Source organism: Equus asinus, chromosome 11 (genome assembly GCF_041296235.1).
Source record: "Equus asinus isolate D_3611 breed Donkey chromosome 11, EquAss-T2T_v2, whole genome shotgun sequence".
NCBI classification, from domain to species: Eukaryota; Metazoa; Chordata; class Mammalia; order Perissodactyla; family Equidae; genus Equus; species Equus asinus.
Genome location: NC_091800.1, coordinates 4,455,232 through 4,475,666, shown reverse-complemented (window position 1 = coordinate 4,475,666; position 20,435 = coordinate 4,455,232). Strand labels below are relative to the sequence as shown.

At 38.0% G+C, this 20,435-nt stretch overlaps 2 protein-coding genes and 1 long non-coding RNA gene across 12 annotated transcripts in view; 1 reads left to right on the top strand and 2 right to left on the bottom strand.

Moving 5' to 3' along the window:
• ZDHHC20 (zinc finger DHHC-type palmitoyltransferase 20) overlaps positions 1 to 20,435 on the top strand; it is a 65,606-nt gene that overhangs the window by 39,154 nt on the left and 6,017 nt on the right. For 5 of the 10 annotated variants that reach the window (XM_044777445.2, XM_014837141.3, XM_070520377.1 and 2 more), the window contains exons 7-11: positions 400 to 520; positions 10,058 to 10,190; positions 13,905 to 14,031; positions 18,597 to 18,686; positions 20,116 to 20,231. In XM_044777445.2, coding sequence (XP_044633380.1) covers positions 400 to 520; positions 10,058 to 10,190; positions 13,905 to 14,031; positions 18,597 to 18,686; positions 20,116 to 20,231 — 587 coding nt within the window. Of the gene's footprint in view, positions 1 to 399; positions 521 to 8,517; positions 8,554 to 10,057; positions 10,191 to 13,904; positions 14,032 to 18,596; positions 18,687 to 19,728; positions 19,774 to 20,115; positions 20,232 to 20,435 lie in introns of all 10 variants that reach the window. The other 5 variants (XR_011506823.1, XR_011506824.1, XM_070520374.1 and 2 more) reach the window with 3 other exon arrangements.
• Positions 515 to 9,740, bottom strand: LOC139046591 (uncharacterized). Its single transcript, XR_011506826.1, has 3 exons — positions 9,602 to 9,740; positions 8,737 to 8,887; positions 515 to 1,255 (listed from the first exon to the last, which is right to left on the bottom strand). It is a non-coding gene; the product is annotated as an uncharacterized lncRNA (long non-coding RNA).
• On the bottom strand, positions 17,724 to 18,360 carry LOC106828560 (transcription elongation factor A protein-like 8). Its single transcript, XM_014837149.3, has one exon. The coding sequence runs from the start codon at positions 18,214 to 18,216 to the stop codon at positions 17,863 to 17,865; it is 354 nt and encodes a 117-aa protein (XP_014692635.3). The 5' UTR covers positions 18,217 to 18,360; the 3' UTR covers positions 17,724 to 17,862.

The following is a 20,435-nucleotide window of genomic DNA, read 5'->3' as shown; positions in this document are numbered from 1 at the left end:
TTAATACTAAGCTTCCAGATTCCTTATAGAATTTATTAAAAAACACACATTCACAATTAAGACACTGCTCCCTACTTCCCAATGACCCATTTCCCAGTAATGATTAAGTTTTTTGATCTGTCTTATTTATTATTATTATTGTTACTATGGTAAAAAAAGAAAAACGTAAAATTTACCATCTTAACTATTTCTGAGTATACAGTGCCATAGTGTTAAGTATGTTCACGTTGTTGTGCAACCATCTCCAGAACTTTTTTATCTTGAAAAACTGAAACTTAGTACCCATTAAACAACTACTACCCGTTTCTCCCTCCCCCTAGCAACCACCATTCTAGTTTTTGTTTATGTGAGTTTATGATTTGTCTTACTTTTATGCTGTGACTTTCTTTATTCTTCTAGGGTGAATAACTGTGTGGGATTTTCTAATTATAAATTCTTCCTGCTGTTTTTATTGTATTCCCTATTATATTGCCTTTTCGTGGCTACAACAGTTTTACAGTGCTTTATAAAATTTTGGACGGTAAGTCTATTTTTCTATCTTAAAAGATGTATTTAAGACTTTGAAAGATGCTATGGTCATAAAGAATTATTTCATTCTTTATTACAAGTAGATATACTTATTTTAATTTTACTAGTTAGAATTTACGGTAGATCAGAGGACAGATGAGTTTGCAATTTACCTTCATATATATTTGTTTATTTGTGAATAAATGAATGTTAAGTGGGAAATAGTGAGCTCCTTTTAGTGATCCAGACTGTTTTCAGCCACACTCTAACAATAGACACATCAGTTTTGGGGAAGTAATTACTTGCTTTTGAGCTGATGAGCCTCAGGCAGTTTTACAGTAGTAAAAGCCTCAGCCCCAGCGAGCCACTGCTCTGTCTCCTGTCTCTGTAGATATTAATCCTTTTTCTGTCATGAGTTACAAATGTTTTTTTCCATGTATTTGATTTATATCTTATAACACTTAGAGGTTTTTTGTTTTTAATCCAAGTGTTATATTTTTAAAGCAGTACTTTTATTTTACAATTTCTGATTTTCTGAGTTTTTTGTTTAAAACCAGTACTTTTTGTTTATGATTTCTGGCTTTAGCCTATTCACTATGAATTTATAAAAATATTCACCAAGGGACCGGCCCAGTGGTGAGGCAGTTAAGTTCTCACGTTCCACTTTGGCAGCCCAGGGTTCGCTGGTTTGGATCCCAGGTGCAGACATGGCACCGCTTGGCATGCCATGCTGTGGTAGGCGTCCCACCTATAAAATAGAGGAAGATGGGCATGGATGTTAGCTCAGGGCCAGTCTTCCTCAGCAAAAAGTGGAGAATTGGCAGCAGATGTTAGTTCAGGGCTAATCTTCCTCAAAAAAAAAAAATATATATATATATATTCACCCAGGTTTTCTTCTGGCATTTTTATTTTTTGTTTTCACATTTAAATATTTGATTTTGAAGGGGAGATTATTATGATTAAAAAGTACTTTTTTATTTGCTCTTCCTCAAAACCCTGTGAAAGTGTTTTAAAATGTAAGTTTTACTATTATTCAGGTCTAGTGAAGCCAACAGATCAGGAGTTGATTACTATTGAAAAGATAGTTTGTTACTCACAGTTCCCAAGGGAAGGAGCATGTCACACAGGCAGGGCCACACAGGGAAGCACCAGGGTCATTCATGAAGCAGAAGGAGTGAGGGCCTGAGCCTTTATTGTGGTTTCCAGGAGAAGGGCAAGGCCAGGCAGGGTAAGCAGATGTAGGATTAGCTAGTTTGAGTAATTTCAGTGGTCTCTGGGCACACAGGCTGTCCCTCGTTGTCTGTACCCACCTCTGGAGTGAGTCGGGCAGGGACATCTTACCTTCTGGAGTGTAAGAGGCAGATGGAAGAGGTGGTTTGGAGTATGGGCTCTGTATTGGTTAGTTTATATATGAGAGGCACTTTCCTTGCTGTTTCTTAAGAATTGGATATCCCTGGGAGAAGCGATCTCCCCAGTCAGCAAGGGCCCAGACGCCAGAGCATCAGGAATACAGAAAATAAGAAAATATAGTTAATACAGAAAGCTGTTATTATTCCAATTTTCCGAATTGGAAACTTAGGTTGGAGAAGTTAGGTAGCTTACCCAAGGTCACATAGTTAGTGTAGGAAGTTAGCATTTTAAGTTAGTTAGTATTTTGACTTGCTACTCATAGTTGGGAAGAACATAATTAAAGCACAATTGTTTTTCCAGGAAATATCTGATACATTTTAGAAGGATTTTCATTAAAACATCATTCGATTTTTAAAGTTTTGGTATTTAAAACCAGCAGATGCTAGCACTTACAGTGCCTCCATGCATTGTAGAAGAGAGCACCCCAGTTCTGTGCAGTCACAGCTTAACGAATTTTGGCCTCTGTTGTTCCCCTAGCTGGGCACCTTTGTTCAGTTTACAACCTCCTTAACCGTATTCAGTGGCCCTATTTAAATGAAGAAGATTCAGTGCCAGATAAATAAACTCCAAATTACAGAATTTCACATTTCTTTATCAGAAACTTCACCAATGTTTGCATGTAATGATGTATTAATTAAAGAATAAGTTTTTTTTTACCTTTTTTAGACTCATCATGAGTAAGGAAAGACTAGTAAGTTTAAATCTATCTTTTCCTGCATTTGTTCAGCAAATATTTATTTAGCACCTACCAAGTGCCAGGCAGTGTTGTAGGCATTTGGGATATATTGGTGAACAAAACAGACAAAGAGCTCTGTGTTTGTACAGCTTATTTTTGAGAAGGGGGAACTAAATAATAAACATAAGAAATACATAAATAATGTTGTATATTAGAAAGTAAATCCTATGAAAACAAAAGTAGAGCAGGGAAGGGGGCTGGCCTGGTGGCACAGCAGTTAAGTTCACACATTCCGCTTTGGTGGCCTGGGGTTTGCTGGTTTGGATCCTGCTTGCCGACCTACATACCACTTGTCAAGCCTTGCTGTGGCTGGTATCCCACATATAAAGTAGAGGAAGATGGGCACAGATGTTAACTCAGGGCCGGTCTTCCTCAGCAGAAAGGAGGGTTGGCAGGAGATGTTAGCTCAGGGCTAATCTTCCTCAAAAAAATTAAAAATTAATAAATAAATAAATAAAAAGTAGAGCAGGTAAGGAATTTGGCAAGTGTTTGTGGGTGGGTATGACAGGGGCAGGTTACAGTATTAAAGAGAGTGATCAGGGTAGACCTCAGTGGGAAGATAGGATTTGAGCAAAGACTTGAAGGGAGTCAGTGGATATCTGAGAGAAGAACACGTATGAACCCAACATAGGAGCACCTAAATACATAAAGCAAATATAACAAACTTAAAGGGAGAAATACACAGCAATACAGTAACAGTAGGGGACTTTAATACCCCACTTTCATCAATGGATAAATCATCCAGACACAAAGTCAATAAAGAAACATTGGCCTTAAATGACACATTAGTCCAGATGGACTTTTAGACATATACAGAACACTTCATCCAAAAATAACAGAGTACTCTTTCATCTCAAGTGCACATGAAACATTCTCCAAGACAGATTATATGATAGGCCATAAAACAAGTCTTAATAAATTTAAGAAGACTGAAACCATATCAGGCATCTTTTCCAACCCCAGTGGTATGAAACTAGAAATCAATTACAAGAAGAAAACTAGAAAATTCACAAACGTGGAGATTAAACAACATGCTGCTGAACAACTATTGAGTTAAAGAAAAAATTTTAAAAATATCTTGAGACAATTGAAAATAGGCATACAACATACCAAAATTTATGGAATGTAGCAAAAGCAGTTCTAAAAGGGAAGTTCATAGTGATAAACACCTACATTAAGAAATAAAAAAGATCTTGAATAAGCTAACTTTAACCTTAAGAAACTAAAAAAGAAGAACAAACGAAGCCCAAAGTTAGTGGAAGGAGGGAAATACCAAAGATCAGAAGAGCAGAAATACATGAAAAAGAGACTAAAGAGACAATAGAAAAGATCAGTGAAACTAACAGCTGTTTTTTAGTAAAGATTAAAAAAATAGACAAACCTTTACCTGGACTCACTGAGAAAAAGAAGAGGACTCAACATCAGAAATGAAAGAGGAGATATTACAACTGATACCACAGAAATACAAAGGATCATAAGAGACTACTATGATAATTATATGCCAAAAAATTGGACAACCTAAAAGAGGTGGGCAAATTCCTAGAAATATACAGCCTACCAAGACTGAATCATGAAGAAATAGAAAATCTGAACAGATTTCTAGTAAAGAGACTGAATCGGTAATCAAAAACCTCCCAACAAACAAAAGTCCAGTGCCAGGTGGCTTCACTGGTGAATTCTAGCAAACATTTAAGGAGGAACTAACGCCAGTCCTTCTCAAACTCTCCAAAAAATACAAGAAGAGGGAATACTTCCAAACTCATTTTATGAGGCCAGAACTACCCTGATACTGAAATCAGCCACGGTTGCTACAAGAAAAGAAAATTACAGGCCAGTATCCCTAATGAATTTAGATACAGAAATCCTCAACAAAATATTAGCGGAGTGAATTGAGCAGTACATTAAAAGAATCATAGGCTGTGATCAAGTGGGATTTATTCCAGGGATGCAGGGATGGTTCAGTATCTGCAAATCAATCGATGTGATATGCCACATTCACAAAATGAAGGATAAAAATATGATCATTTCAGTAGATGCAGAAAAAGCATTTAACAAAATTCAACATCCATTTATGATAAAAACTCTCAACATAGTGAGTATAGAGGGAATGTACCTCAACATAATAAAGGCCGTATATATGACCAGCCCATAGCTAACATCGTACTCAAAAGTGAAAAGCTGAAAGCTTGTCCTCTAAGATGAGGAGTAAGACAAACATGCCCACTCTTGCACTTTTCTTCCACCTAGTGTTGGAAGCCTGGCCAGAGTAATTGGGCAAAAAAAAAGAAATAGAAGGCATCCAAGTAGGAAAGGAAGAAGTAAAACTGTCTCTCTTTGCAGATGACATTATATATGTAGAAAACCCTAAAGACTCCACCAAAAGACTTTGAGAACTAATCAGTGAATTCAGGAAAGTTCACTAAATACAAAATCAATATGGAAAAATCTGTTGTGTATTCTATACACTAATAACAAATGATCAGAAAGAGAAATTTAAAAAACAGCCCCATTTACAGTTTCATTATAAAGAATAAAATGCAGATGGTCCCCAACTTAGGATAGTTCAACTTAAGATTTTTTGACTTTATGATGGTGCAAGAGCAATTCGTCTTCAGTAGAACCTGTACTTTGAATTTTGAATTTTGATCTTTTCCCGGTCTGCTGCTCTGTGGATGATGCATGCTCGTGACGCTGGGCAGCAACAGCAACCTCCAGCTCCTGGTCGGCTGTGCAGACATGTGGGTGAACCACTGACACACTGACAACTGTTCTGTGACGCCATTCTGTTCGTCACTTTCAGTACGGTATTCAGTAAATCACTGAGATATTCAATACTTTCTAAAGTAGACTTTGTGTTAGATGATTTTGCCCAACTGCAGGCTAATGTAAGTGTTCTGAGTACATTTAAGGTGGGCTAGGCTAACTTGTGATGTTTGGTAGGTTAGGTGGATTAAATGCATTTTTGACTTATAATATTTTCAACTTATCATGGATTTATCAGAAATAGGACAATAGGATGTAGCCCCATTTAAGTTGAGGAAGATCGGTACCTAGGAATAATTTTAACCAAGGAGGTGAAAGACCTGTACGCTGAAAACGATAAGACATTGATGACAGCAATTGAAGAAGACACGACTAAATGGAAAAATAATCTCTGCTCATGGATTGGAAGACTTAATATTGTTAAAAAAATGTCCATACTACTGAAAGCTATCTACAGATTCGGTGCAGTTCCTATCAAAATTCCAATGGCATTTTTCAGAGAAATAGAACTGTCCTAAAATTTGTACGGAACCAGCAAAGACCCCAAATAATCAAAGAAATCTTGAGAAAGAAGAACAAAGCTGGAGGCATCATGCTCCCCGATTTCAAACTATATTACAGAGATATATTAATCAAAATATACGGTATTGGCATAAAAACAGACACATAGGTCAGTGGAACAGATCAGAGATCCCAGAAATAAACCCACACATACACAGTCAATTAATTTATGACAAAGTAGCCAAGAATATACATTGGGAAAAGGACAGTCTCTTAAATAAATGGTGTTGGGAAAACTGGACAGCCACATGCAAAAGAATGGAACTGGACCCCTGTTTTACACCACACACAAAAATTAATTCCAAATGGATTAAAGACTTGAATGTAAGGCCTGAAACCATAAATATACCAGAAGAAAACACAAGAGGTAACCTCCTTACATCACTCTTGGTGATGATTTACAAATCATATATCTGATAAGGGGTTAATATCCAAAACGTGTAAAGAACTCATATAATTCAATAGCAAAAATCCTGATTAAGAAATGGGCAGAGTGAGCCCCATGACTAAGTGGTTAAAGTTCCACTGGCTCCACTTCAGCGGCCCCAGGTTCATAGGTACGGATCCCGGGTACAGACCCACTCGGCTCATCAGCCATGCTGTGGAGATATCCCACATGCAAAGTAGGGGAAGATTGGCACAGATTAGCTCAGGGCTAATCTTCCTCACAAAAAAAAAAAGTGGGCAAAGGATCTGAAGAGAGATTTTCCAAAGAAGAGATACAGATGGCCAACAGGTATGTGGAGAAATGCTTGATGTTACTAATCATCAGGGAATTACAAATCAAAACTACAGTGAGAGAGCACCTCACGCCTGTTGGAATGGCTGTTATCAAAAAGACAAGATAACATGTTGGTGAGGATGTGGAGAAAAGGAAACGCTTATGCACTATTGGTGGGAATGTGAATTGGTGCAGTCACTGTGGAACAGTAGGGAGGATCCTCAAAACATTAAAAATAGAACTACCATAAGATTCAGTCATTCCAGGTCTAGATATTATCCAAAGGAAATTAAAATACTAACAAAAAGGTACATGTACCCTATGTTCATTGCAGCATTATTTATAATAGCCAAGATATGGAAACAGCCTAGGTTCTGTGCATGGATGAATGGATAAAGAAATTATGATATATACACATACATACATATTCATACAATGGAATATTATTTAGCCGTAAAAAAAAAAAAGGGAAATCTTGCCATTTGTGACAATATGGATGGACCTTGAGGACATTATGCTAAGTGAAATAAGTCAGACAGAGAAAAACCAATACCATATGATCTCACTTATATTTGGAATCTAAAAAAAAAAAAGGGTCTGGCCCCGTGGCCGAGTGGTTAGGTTCGCGTGCTCCACTGCAGGCAGCCCAGTGTTTCATTGGTTCGAATCCTGGGCGCGGACATGGCACTGCTCATGAAGCCACGCTGAGGCAGCGTCCCAAATGCCACAACTAGAAGGGCCCACAATGAAGAATATACAACTATGTACCGAGGGGCTTTGGGGAGAAAAAGGAAAAAATAAAATCTTTAAAAAAAAAATTAAACTCATAGATACAGAGAACAGATTGGTAGCTGTCAGAGGCAGAGGGAGGGGGATGAGCAAAGTGGGTGAAAGTGGTCAAAATAAAATAAGTCCTGGAGATGTAATATACGGCACGGTGACTGTAGTTAATAAGTATATTTGAAAGTTGCTGAGAGTTAGATCTTAAAAGATCTCAACACAAGAAAAACTGTAACTGTGTGGTTATGGATGTTAACTAGACTTATTGGGTGATCATTTTGCAATATATACATATATTGAATCATTATGTTGTACACCTGAAACTAATATGTTGTATGTGAATTATATGTCAATTTTTAAAAAAAGAGTGATCAGGGTAGACTTCAGTAAGAAGGTGATATTTGAGCAGAGACTGAAAGGGAGTTAGTGGCTAGCTGAGAGAAGGACATTCCAATCAGAGGAAACATGTAAACTTTAGACTAAAGACCAAAAGTAGGAACATCCCAGCCCTGTTAGAGGAACAGTGAGGAGGCTGGTGTGGCTGAGGGGTGAGCAAGAGTGAGACTCATGGCAAGTCCAGGAGACGAAATGACAGAGGGCCTTGGAGAGTGCTGTGAGGACTGTGGCTTTCGCTCTACATGAAACAGGCAGCAGAGGAGTGATGTGACCTGACTTGTCAAGGATCACTGGGATTGCCATGCTGAAACCAAACCAGAGAGGGGCAAGTGACAACACCTCTTAGAAGACTTAAGAATAGCAGTAAAAGTAGTAAAAACATCGTCTAGTTTTCAGAAACTACTAATCAGAAGATTTTTTTAAAAACTAAAGGGAAAAGTGTGTATTTAAAGTCTACCTGAAATGTGCTTGAAGAGCTAAATGTTGTCTGTTTTCTCTTCCGTGTTTTTTGAGAAAATATTGGTGACTTTTAGAGAGCAACATCTTAGTGTCCCTTTAGAACATAAAAGGTTTATACAGCTGGTGCTCAGGATAACTTTGTATGAAAATTGGTTTGTTAATACATTGTCTCTATTTGTACAAGCTTTGCCGCAGGAAATCTACAGAGAGTTGTGCAAAGGTAAAATACATTATTGCCATGACATTCTTGTCATCTCTTTTGTGACATTTATAGTGGATATGTATGTAGTCGTGTGTTTATCGACGGGTACATTCTGAGCGGTGTGTCGTTAGGTGATATTGTTGTTGTGCGAACATCATAGTGTGTATTTACACAAACCTAGATTATGTAGCCCACACACACCTAGGCTGTATGGTCCTCATCTTATGGGACCACCGTCGTATATGCGGTCTGTCCGTGTCCGAAACTGACGCGTGACTGTAGTACTCATTTGCTTCACAAGACGCGGAGATAGAAGGATCACTTGACGTATTTAAAAGGTATTGTAGTTACCCTGGGAGAGAAGTGAAAAAGATAAATATCAGATTTACCTAATGCTTCCTTTTAACCTGTAAACGGTGTTTAAATCAAGCAGGACCACCTCATGTTTTAGTGGAGTCTGTCATTTGCCTGTACAGTTTTATTTTAAAAGCTAACACTTAAAGGCTTCCTCCTTCTCCTATTAATAGATAGGAATTTCTTTTAAGTTAAGACTTTGCTTCTGTTAAAATGGATATAGCCATAAGAATGGGTAACAGAGAAGCTGTTTTCGTTCACTAATACCTTATGGTAAATTTCTTTACCCAAATTGCCAATTGCCGAACAAAGCTCTGTAGGAGTGGAGCAAGGATAAAAAAGGTAGGAATCAAAGCCGCTGAGGGCCTGGTCACGTTTAGAGTGGTGTTCCAAAAGTAGAGATTAAAGAAGGACGAAAATAAACTTATCACAATTAGCTTCTGGTTAGCAGCATATATTTAAAGGAAGCAAATATTTTAACATAAATGGAGAAAACTCTCGTATATCCTGGACATTGGAGAAAGCTTGAATACACAGGCATACCTCGGAGATGTTGCAGGCACGATTCTAGAGCACGGGAATAAAGCAGTTAGCACAGGCAAGTGGGTCACAGGAGGCTTCTGGTTTCCCAGTGCATATAAAAGTTACATTTTGTGCCATACTGGAGTCTAAGTGTGCAACAGCATTATGGCTAAAATAACAATGTACATACTTTGAAAAGCACTTTATTGCTGAAAATTTCTGCCCATTGTCTGAGCCCCCATCAAGTTGGGATCTTTTGCTGTGGAGGGTCTTGTGGAATGCAGTATCTGCAGAGCATGGTGAAGCGCCGTGCAGTAAACGAGGGCTGCCTGGAAAGCAGGAAAGAAAAGCTTAGAGAAAAGTGTCCCTCTTTTTACTTTACTACTGGAAAGTATTGCTAAAATTTTTACATATTTAAGAGGAATTTTTTAAATGACTTTCTGACATTTTATGTAAGAAGCTCCTTTAATAATACCAATTCTCTGCTTTTGGAAATGTCGCTTTTGGATATATTATCTAATTTATTTCATTACTCTTCATATCTGGCAAATTTTTTGGTGTATTCAACAATCTTTAGGAAGAACCAAATAAGAATATATTTTAGAGGTTGACCATCCTCAAAATTAACTCTTTTTTCTTGCCTCAGAATGAACTCTCAGCTACACGTGCAAAATTCCACGTGCTTTTTCTTTTCTTTGTGTCTACAATGTTCTTCATCAGCGTCCTGTCACTGTTCAGCTACCACTGCTGGCTAGTTGGCAAAAATAGAACAACGATAGGTAAGTAAGATAAAAGAAATCATAATTATTTAGAAAAATGACCACAGATGAATATGAAATCTAGAGGAGGACAGCAGTTAGATAATAAGAAAGTGTAAAATGATTCTGTGTTAAAATTCACTGTGACCGGATGGAAGTGGTGGGTGTGTGATGAATGAAAAGGCCCATCATTCTGAAGAGCTGAGGACGTGAGACTGACTTTTATCTATATTTTCCGTAGCACACTGTACATAAAAGCAGAGAACTAAGCATATTTTATAAATTGTAATAAATAAAAGCTGTTTCCTACATTTATACGTGCTTTTCAACAATCAGTCCATGAAAGAAAAGGAGCTTCATTTTCAGATTGCAAAAAAAATTTTTAAACCTTAATACAGCTTATTGTTTAGCTAAAACTCATGTGCTTTCCTTTTTTCCCCCCAATTGAATACACAGTTGACTGGCCTGTGTTTCATGATTGAGGCTAAGGAATTGTATTTTTGACATGATCAATCATTCCCATCTTTGTGGTGGTTGACAGTGAAACTTATGTATTGTATCACTACTATCAGCTTTTATGTCCTTTTTTGGCTTATTTTTTAAAGTGAAAATACAGGGGAAGAATTCAGTAAGGTGTTCAAATAATTGGACAGGCATTTCCTAAACAAAGGTGGTGTGGCGTTGCTCAGACTGAGCTGTGTGCGTGTGAGCAGCACCACTGTGCTAGAACCGAAGTATTTAGGCATCGGCTACTGTACCAAGATACCACCTGGGGGTCTGTCGTGGTGTTTGTAAGGGAGTCAGACTCCCTGCCATCTGAAGCCCTGTATCTGCCAGGAGAATCAGAAGGGACTGATTTTAATATAGAAAGAAGAGTGCATTTTCGGGAGACTTTTATTAGATACTTCCGTATTTGGATCATTTTAATCTTGTAGTCCTACTGAGTCGCTTCAGGCTTCCAGGGTGAGGGTTTCCGTGCCCTCCCTCCCCCAGCTCCCTCTCCACTGCTGAGCTCCCTCCAGTTCCATCATGCCTTCATCCCTTTGCCTTGTAAATAAACTTTCTTTATATCTATTATTTAATTTGTTGTCCTCTTCACAGAATATCCTACCTTCTGCCTCCCTTTAATCAGAGAGGACAAAAGGCCAGCCTACAGGCAAAGTATAGCCCTTAAGACCTCCCACAACAGCTAAAAACTGAGAGAGTTCACATAAAAAAGTAGCTCTCTCCTTCTCAGAATTGACAGATGTGGGACAGTGGGCCCATTCTCCCCTCTGGTGTCGTTCAGTTGGAGCTGTGGTACCTGACGGCTTCAGATGGGACGTGGACACTACCGTTTGCCACGTTTGTTTCCCACCAACCCCTGCAGGTGTTTGACAGATGAGTGCTTCCTGGGAATCCCATTGTTCTCTTTAAGTAATTTTTTTCAAACTTTTTTGCCAGTGACTACAGTAAGAAACATATTTTATATCACAACCTAGTGAATGAACACATATTTATAAAGTTATATGAATAAAATAAGCAAAAATTACACAAAACCTCATTAATCTCTACTATGTGCAGTGAACTCTTAATATTTTCTGTTCTAGTTCCTTAAAAAGAAGTGGCGGCTGCACCCCACTGAACTGATTTTACAGCCTGTTGAGGCGGTCTGACCCGCACTTGGGAAAAGCGTTAGCCTAGCACACCCCTGCCTCTGCGTCTCCACCTTCCTGCTCTTTGGCTAGTTCTCCGTTGCGACATCCAAATTTTTGTTCTTCTCTCCTTTAAAAGTATTCTGATCTATCCTTTGGCTATAACCTCTACCCTTCTTACTGACTGTCACCTGCCTACCTTGAGATCATTTCCCCACGTGAAAGAGTTTCTATATTCAAACTACTGCTGTCCTCTCAAACAGGCAAGCCAGTCCCTTTGATTCTGGTGGCCAGTCATTCCCGTAACCAAACACTGAGCTTTTTAATCACTTGGAACTGAGGAGCCCCTGAAATTTTCAACTTGAATTTTCTCTTCTTACCACAGACTTTATCCTTTCATCTCTCCCTTTTCTGTACTCTAATGTACTTCCTTTTGTAGGTTACTGAGTCCTCCATTCTCCAACACTTTTCTCCCAAGTGTGTATTTCCCTTCTGGCTTTATTTCTCTCCATTTTCTCTTCTACATCCTACGGTAGATGACTTTAGCAACTCTTGCACGCATGACCTAGGTTATTCCAGATATCCATCTTATCTACCTGTACACTGGGGCTGTAGAAAGCTGGTGAAGGCAATTTCACTCCCGTGGTGATGCTTACAACTACAGATTTGGTCTCAGACCTCGCTTAAGCCCTCAACTCTTATTTGGTAGTAATGTGTGTTTCTTTTTTTTGAGGAAGATTAGCCCTGAGCTAACATCTGCTGCCAATCTTCCTCTTTTGGCTGAGGAATACTGGCCCTGAGCTAACATCCGTGCCCATCTTCCTCTACTTTATATGTGGGACGCCTACCACAGCGTGGCTTGCCAAGTGGTGCCGTGTCTGTACCCGGGATCTGAACCGGCTGCTGAAGCGGAACATGTGCACTTAACCACTGCGCCACCAGGCTGGCCCCAATAATGTGTGTTCTTGATCAGGTCACCTTACTACCCACAACAGTTATTCCAGATTTTCACCACTCTCCCCAATTTCCTTACTCATTTTATGAGCCCTTCATAAAAAAATTGTAAGTCAGCACAAGTAAATTCTTATCTTCCCACACTTATAACCTCACACAAACATTTCTACTTTCAAACCCATCACTGTTACCCTTCCTCTAACTTCTGAGGACAAGATGTCTTTTTCTGGTGGTACCTAATGTTAATCTTTAGAGCTTTTTAGAGGCTATCCCATTTCTTCTAGAATTTTCTTTCATCAGTTTTTACTTCTCTGTATCATCAACCTTTCCCAATCAATCTCTCCCTGGCCACTTCTTATCCTTAGCTTATAAAACATGCCAAAATGCATTCTATTTTTTTTCTTTTGAGGAAGATTAGCCTTTTTTTTGCTGAGGAAGATTGGCCCTGAGCTAACATCTGTGCATTCTGTTTTTAAGTAAAGAAAAAAACCCTTTTCTTATGAAACTTAGCTCTTTCTCTCTCACTCTATATCAGTTTTCAAACCAAGCTTGAAATAACGGTCTCTAGTCACCCTCTGCTTCCTCACCTCTTACTCATTATTTAAGATTGTGCTCAAGTATCACCTCCTCCACATTTCACCTTCCACTGCCCCACCTGCAGTACACACATACGTATCTGTCACATTGTAATTCTGTTAGACTTTGTTAGACTCTGGGTTCTTTGGTAGGAATTTCATCTAATTTATCTTTGGATCCCAAATACCTGGTACTGTGCCATCAGGCGCATAGTAGGAAGTTCATAAATAATGAATGAATGAAGTTGCAAGAATTAGAATATCTTTAAGAAAACACATACACCAAAACAAAGTAAGATATACTGAACACTTCAGTAGATTTTCAGTAATGTTAGATAATCATTTTGACATTTTCATTTTTCAAGGGTGAAGAAATATTCAGAGGTAATATTTTTTCCGAAATAAGTTTCAGAAATTTATCTTTTAATTGTTAGAAATATGCAATTCATTTTGAATTATATTTGTAGCTTTCGATATCAAAGATATAAAGCAGTAAAATTGGTACTTTCCATCCCTCCTATAATTTTTAAATAGATTAACTCTTTTTTTTTTTTCATATATACATAAAACAGAATCATTCCGTGCACCCACATTTTCCTATGGACCTGATGGAAATGGTTTCTCTCTTGGATGCAGTAAAAATTGGAGACAAGTCTTTGGTGATGAAAAGAAATATTGGCTACTTCCAATATTTTCAAGGTAATTTATAAAACGCAGGTCTCAGAAATTATGGAGTACGTGATAGTCTCTGTCTCTCTGGTTAAATGATTTAAGATTTAGAGAATTCAATATATAATGACATTCTTATGAGCCTTGAGAATGAAAATTCAGAATATCTTGATTGTATAAAATATTTTATTTTTTGTGTTTTTTACTAGATAGGGTAAAGGAGAGTTTGGGCATATATTTAAAAGAAAAGTAGGGAAAAAAGATGATTTATAAAAAATAAGAATCACTCTTTTTGCTTTAAAATGAAAATAAGTTGCTTGAAGTGGAGAATTATAAGGATTTTTACTTATTAGCCATATCTTCAAAGACTTCATCACAGGGGCCAGCCCCGTGGCAGAGTGGTTAAGTTTGCATGCTCTACTTCGGTGGCCCTGGGGTTTTCTGGTTCAGATCCTGGGTGCAGACATGGCACCGCTCATCAGGCCATGCTGAGGCAGCGTCCCACATGCCACAACTAGAAGGACCCACAGCTGAAAATATACAATTATGTACCAGGGGCTTTGGGAAGAAAAAGGAAAAATAAAATCTTAAAAAAAAAAAAAGATTCCATCACAGATTATATATTCTATTGTGTCTTTTTACCTCAAATCTAAATGAGAATGTGTGCTCAAGATGATTCATAGTTTCCTTTTCTCCCAAATTCCCAGCCATCCTAGGCCGTCTGTATACCAAAGTCATTATAGAAAGGGAAAAAATATTTGAAAATCAAGTGACATATTTGTAACTGTTGTGGAGTTTTTTCCTTAACTGTATTGCCTTTTTTGGTCTGAAAATGACTTATTTTGCCTTCATTTTTGAAAGACATTTTTGCTTGGTATAGAATTCTAGATGTTGCTTGCCTGTCTTCTGCCTTACATTTTTTTCTGATGAGAAGTTTGTGATCGTTATTATCTTTTTTACTTTATATGTAATGTGTCTTTTTTTCTCTGACTGCTTTTAAGATTTTCTGTTGAGCACTAGTTTCACACAATTTGATTATGATGTGGCTTGGTGTTGTTTTCTTCATATTTCTTGAACTTAGGATTGGTGGAGCTTTTTGGATCTGTGATTTTATAACTTTCATCAAATGTGGAAAATATTTTAACAGTTATTTCTTCAAATACTTCTGTCATCGCTCTCCCCTCCTTACTGCAGGGACTCCAGTTCATGCTTCTCAGTCCACTCACAGCCCCCCCACAGCTCACTGATGCACGGTCCAGCTTTTCTTCCGTCTCTTTTCTGTGTTTGGTTTGGATGGATCCTATTGCTCTGTCTTCAAGTGCACCACTCTCCTGTGTATATTATCTCTTGTCTCCTGCATTACAAGGTTTTTCCACTTTGGTTGGAATACAGACTATTTTTTTTTAAGGTTATTTTCTGTAAACAGATTTCAACCTTGACAGGTTTGTTGGTTTGTTTTCTTTTCCTTAAAGATGCTGTTCCATTGTCTTCTGGCTTGTGTTGTTTGTGACAAGAAATCAGCCTCACTCTCATCTTTACTCCACTGTTTGTAAATTACTCAGTCTTTTTTTCCTGGCTACATTAAAGATACTGTCTTTATCACTGGTTTTAAGCAGTTTGACGATGGAGTTCCTTGGTCTGGTTTTCTTTATGTTATCCTCTCTGAAGTTCATTAGGTGTCTTGGATTTGTGAATTTATGGTTTTCATCATATTTGAATATTTTCATCATATGTCTTCAATTGTGTTTTCTGCCTGCTCCCACTCTTCCTGTGCACTCCTGCCACTGGCTTTTCGGGTGCTCTTAAATAAACACTTGCTAAATTGCTTGATTGTGACGTACAGGTCATTGCTATCATGTCCCTCCCTCCCCACCCCCTTCTTTTTTCTCTTTGCTTCATTTTGGATAATTTCTATTGCTATGTCTATAAGTTCACTGATCTTTTCTTCTGTAATGTCTTCTCTACTGTTAAGCTCATTCAGTGAAATTTCATTTCAGATATTAGATTTTTCAGTTCTAGAAGTTCAATTTGGTTCTTTTTTTATATCTTACTTTCTCTTCATTATATCCACTTCTTTCCTGTTGAGTCACAAACATCTTTATAATCACTATTTTAAAGTCCTTGTTTCAGGTCTTCATAGTCATTTCTAATTCTTTTCTGTTGACTGTTTTTTCTTACTTTCTTAGTGGATTGCATTTTTCTGCTACTTTTCATGCTAGTAATTTTTGATTGGATGGTGGACATTTTGAATTCTGCGTGTTTAAATTTTATTGTCTCCCTTTAAAGAATGTTGAGTTTTGTTTTGGCTCAGTTAAGTTACTTGTGTTTCAGCCTGGTCCTTTTTAAGGCTGTTTTAAGCTTTGTTAAGTTGGCGTTTTCTCTAAGGCATGTTTAGCCTTCAACAAAGGTGGGAGCCTGCTGGGGTCTCTGCTGAACTTGGGTGTCCAGTAAGATCTCTCTGCTCTGGCTGGTCAAATTTGAACGCCTTCCGTGTCCTGGGCACCAGCTCTGTGAACTGTTCACGGCACACTTCCCAGTTGTTCTTTTCCCACATTCACGTGTGTAGCTTAGTATTCATTGGAAGACTCCAGTAAAACCCTGTGCAGAATTCTGTAGCCTTTTCTTCGCATCTCCTTCTTCCTCAGCTCTGTCGGATAGATTCAGGCCACCTCACCTCAGAACCCCCCGTCTGTCACCTCGCTTCAGTGAGGCCCCCCTGCTCTGCTGCTTTCCCCTCCTGATGCTCAGGTCCTGGCGGAAAGCTGGGACTTACTGGGTTGGTTTCTCTTCTTTCAGAGACCACAGTTCTGTGCTGCTTGTTTTGAAAACACTTGTATATACTGTTCGCTTTTCTGGCTGTTTACAACAGGAGGTAAAACTTACCAGTTAATCCATCTTGTCTAGAGGTTAAAGTCTCTCTTGAAGACAATTTTGATGTTTCTAAAATGTGAAAGTAAGGTGTATCTTTACTTTTCTTAGACTGGAAACTTCTTGAGGGCAGAGATTTTTTCTCTTTTGTTCCCTACTATATCCCTAGCCCTTAAAATAGTACCCAGAACATCGTAGGCATTCAGTAAATATTTGTTTAATGAATGTGGTTGAATGAATAAACATGTGGAACTTAGGTCTTGAATTTCAGTTTGAGCCTTTGTGAGGTCTTAAATGATTGTGATGAGTAGGTGAGTTACCCAAATATTTGAATATCTATGTTTGAAGTATTATAATCTTAGTAGCCATGGAAGATATTGTTGTTTTTTTTTTTTTCCTTTCTGTAGTAATTGCCAGTTTTATTCCTCTGGCTGAGACATCCAGAGGCAATTTGAGGTTTACATTTTTTAATAGTTCTTTCATCAAGAGTTTAGGTGCCCCCATTGCCCTTATAAGCTGGTTACAAATTATTTGATTGACTCTTACTTATTAAAAAAATTTTAATTTTTTGTGTGTGTGACACGTGTTCATTAAAAAATACATATAAGCAAAAAGAAAAACTCACACCACACGGAAATAAGCACAGTTAAGTTTTTGATATGTGTATGTATGTACACACGCACACACACAATTTGGGATTTTATCCTACATATGTGAGCTGATACTAAATATGCTGCTTTGTAACCTGTTATGTTTTACTTTACAATATGGAATGAACATATTTTCATGCATATATGTGAAACTTCCCAATTGAAAAACAGACCTAGAGAATGGTTTAAAATACAAAATCCAGTGAGGTGCTGGTAACAAAGAAACTACCTAAAACAAAATTCCACCAGACGATTAAAAGTAAAATGAAGGTCAAAGATACATCAGAAAATGCTAACAGAAAGAAAGCAGGGGCCAGATTTTAATATCAGACAAAAAAAGAATTCAAGGCCTAAAGCACACAGGATAAGGACGGCTGCGTGAATGTCTTTGCTTCCAAAGCATCATCACAAATTTGTTTCTTACTCTTCTTAACTCTTCTATAAGCCTTTCCAACTCATCTACTCCTCCAATCATTTCTTCAGGGTCCAAATGCCTAACGGGAGTGTCCTCTTTAAGTCCCTGGCCAGGTTGAATCAGCCCTCCTCTAAGGTTTCCTTCTGCCTCCTGGCTTACACCTTCTTCGGAAGGTTGAGGATTTCCTTCTGCCTCCTGTGGTACATCTTCCGAAGGGCGGTCTGCCTCAGCCTTTGGCATGTTCTGTGGTTTTCCTTCATTTTCTTCACAAGACTTTTGCATGTTGATTCTTTTTCTATTATTTCCTTTTTGAATAAATTAATCCTGCAGGGATCCAGGGCATTTTCCTCCCTCTTCCCTCAGTCGATTTCTGTCGCGCCCAAAAGACCAAGAGTCCTGAAAGGATACAGGGCACTTTTCTCCTTCTCCAGCAATAAGGAGCTCAAGATATGGTTTTTAAGTGTATGTAAATTATAAAAGAAAAAGGCTTATTTTTTTAATGGAGGCTGATTAACATTCTAAATTAGAAATGTTAAGAATTATTCTCTGAAATGACAAGTTATGATAATTTATACCATGCCTCCAAAAAATAAGTGTTAAATCTGATCACTTTGGTTTACGTAATATGATTTCAATCATTACTGATATTTTCTGTTATGCAGTTTGGGTGATGGTTGCAGTTTCCCAACTCGCCTGGTGGGGATGGATCCAGAGCAAGCTTCTGTTTCAAACCAAAACGAATATGCCAGAAGGTGTGTGTGCTTCTTGTCATTGTTTTTCAGTATTCATTACAAAGCAAACTATATGTATGTGTTACTTACAATATCTTCTAGATAAATAGAATAGTAATTTCATAAGCCTGCATAGATAAGGAAACAGAAATTTTGTTAAAATTTTTTTTAACTGAGGGTTAATGTGTGTATATACTTGATATGCTTTGGATAAACATATTTTTTATCATCCCAAATCCACCAAACTAGACCACTTTTGAGAGTCAGAAAGAGAATGCTTGCTTAATGGTTAACCGGGGTAATCACGTGTAACTGGAAATGTCTGGGTGAACCAGGAAGCATGGGCCCTAAATATGCTGCATCTTCCTAGAAACCAGGACGTTTCTTCAAGATTTGATAATATTAGTTTATATCAGTTGTGTTTTTCAAAGAAATTAGTTATTGTACTATTCAACATTTTATTTTGATAAACATTTTAACTGCAGTGTGAAAATAATATTAATGAGGATTTAAAAATACAAGTATAAAATTTTTTCTCATTCATTCATCTTAGAAGATATTTTTTCAGTATTTGCGTGGCAAGCAAACTGATTCATAAATTTAGAGAAATAGTTAATTTTTAATGAAATTTTAAAGAGAGAGATACTTGTGTCAAAGTGAAACAGTTGAAACGTATTTACTGCATAAGTAAATGTGGGGGAGGAGAAGTTATGAATTCCAAGCTAGCATGTTAATGTTAGAAGAACATCGGCCTGAGAACCTTGAACCTGAGGCCTTAAGACCTAGAGCTCTCGGTTCGTGTGGGTCTGAACAAGTCACTGAAGCTCTCTGAGCCTCCGCTTCCAGCTCTCTGAAACGAGGGCGGTCCTGCCTCCCAGGGCTGCTGCGAGGTCGAGGTACTGTGCCTGAAGCACCTGGTGCCGTGTCTGCCCCGGAGCAGGACACAACAGATGGTAGTTCCCTTTTCCTCCTCCTCCTCTCGTTCCTCGTTCCCTCCCTCCCTGGATCCCTTAGCTAGAAAAATAAGTCTACGCTAAATCACTAAATCATTTTTTCCCCTTAGATCTAAACTGCAGAGGTAAAAAGCAGAAAACTTGGGAAATGACAGGTAACTTTTTTGTCCTGCCACAGACATAGATCCTCACGTGTCCTTGTGTACCTATGGCTCTCGATTAACACGTGTTAAAGACGCTTCAGACCGGCCGCAGCAGCTTTTCTCTTTTGTCTCTTTTCATCGGCAATAGTGAAGAACAGGGTCTTGGGTCTAGAGAGCCATTTAATGGGGGGTTGGGGGCATAGTTTTCTTTTGAAGATAGTTTTTTCAGAGTGCTGAGATCTCATGAGTTGCCCTCACATATTTAAGAGAAGGAATACTAATTTGCTGCTTATTAATTAAGTATCCTTGATTGAGCATTACTCTGTTTACTAAATTATTTGCTCCTCTTTTCAGTATTGGCTCAAATCAACCCTTTCCTGTCAAACCACTTAGTGAATCAAAAAACCGGTTATTGGACAGTGAGTCTCAGTGGCTAGAGAATGGATCTGAAGAAAGCACCGTCAGATCAGGTAACACTTGTCGTCTGGAAACATTGCTTCATCTGGCTAAAATGAAAATCACCAGATTTAATAAATATGGAAAAATCAAAATAATGTGATATTTTAAAATACTAAACTATGTGGAACTTTTTAATAAAATCTCATATATGGGTGTTAGTGTTTATTGGTAGCTTTTCTGGAGAAGGGGTTTGAGTGAGGAAGTGAAATGGCTGC

Excerpts from the sequence above, each read along its gene's own strand:
- LOC106828560 (XM_014837149.3), bottom strand. The coding sequence starts at position 18,216 with ATGCAAAAGTCTTGTGAAGAAAATGAAGGAAAACCACAGAACATGCCA.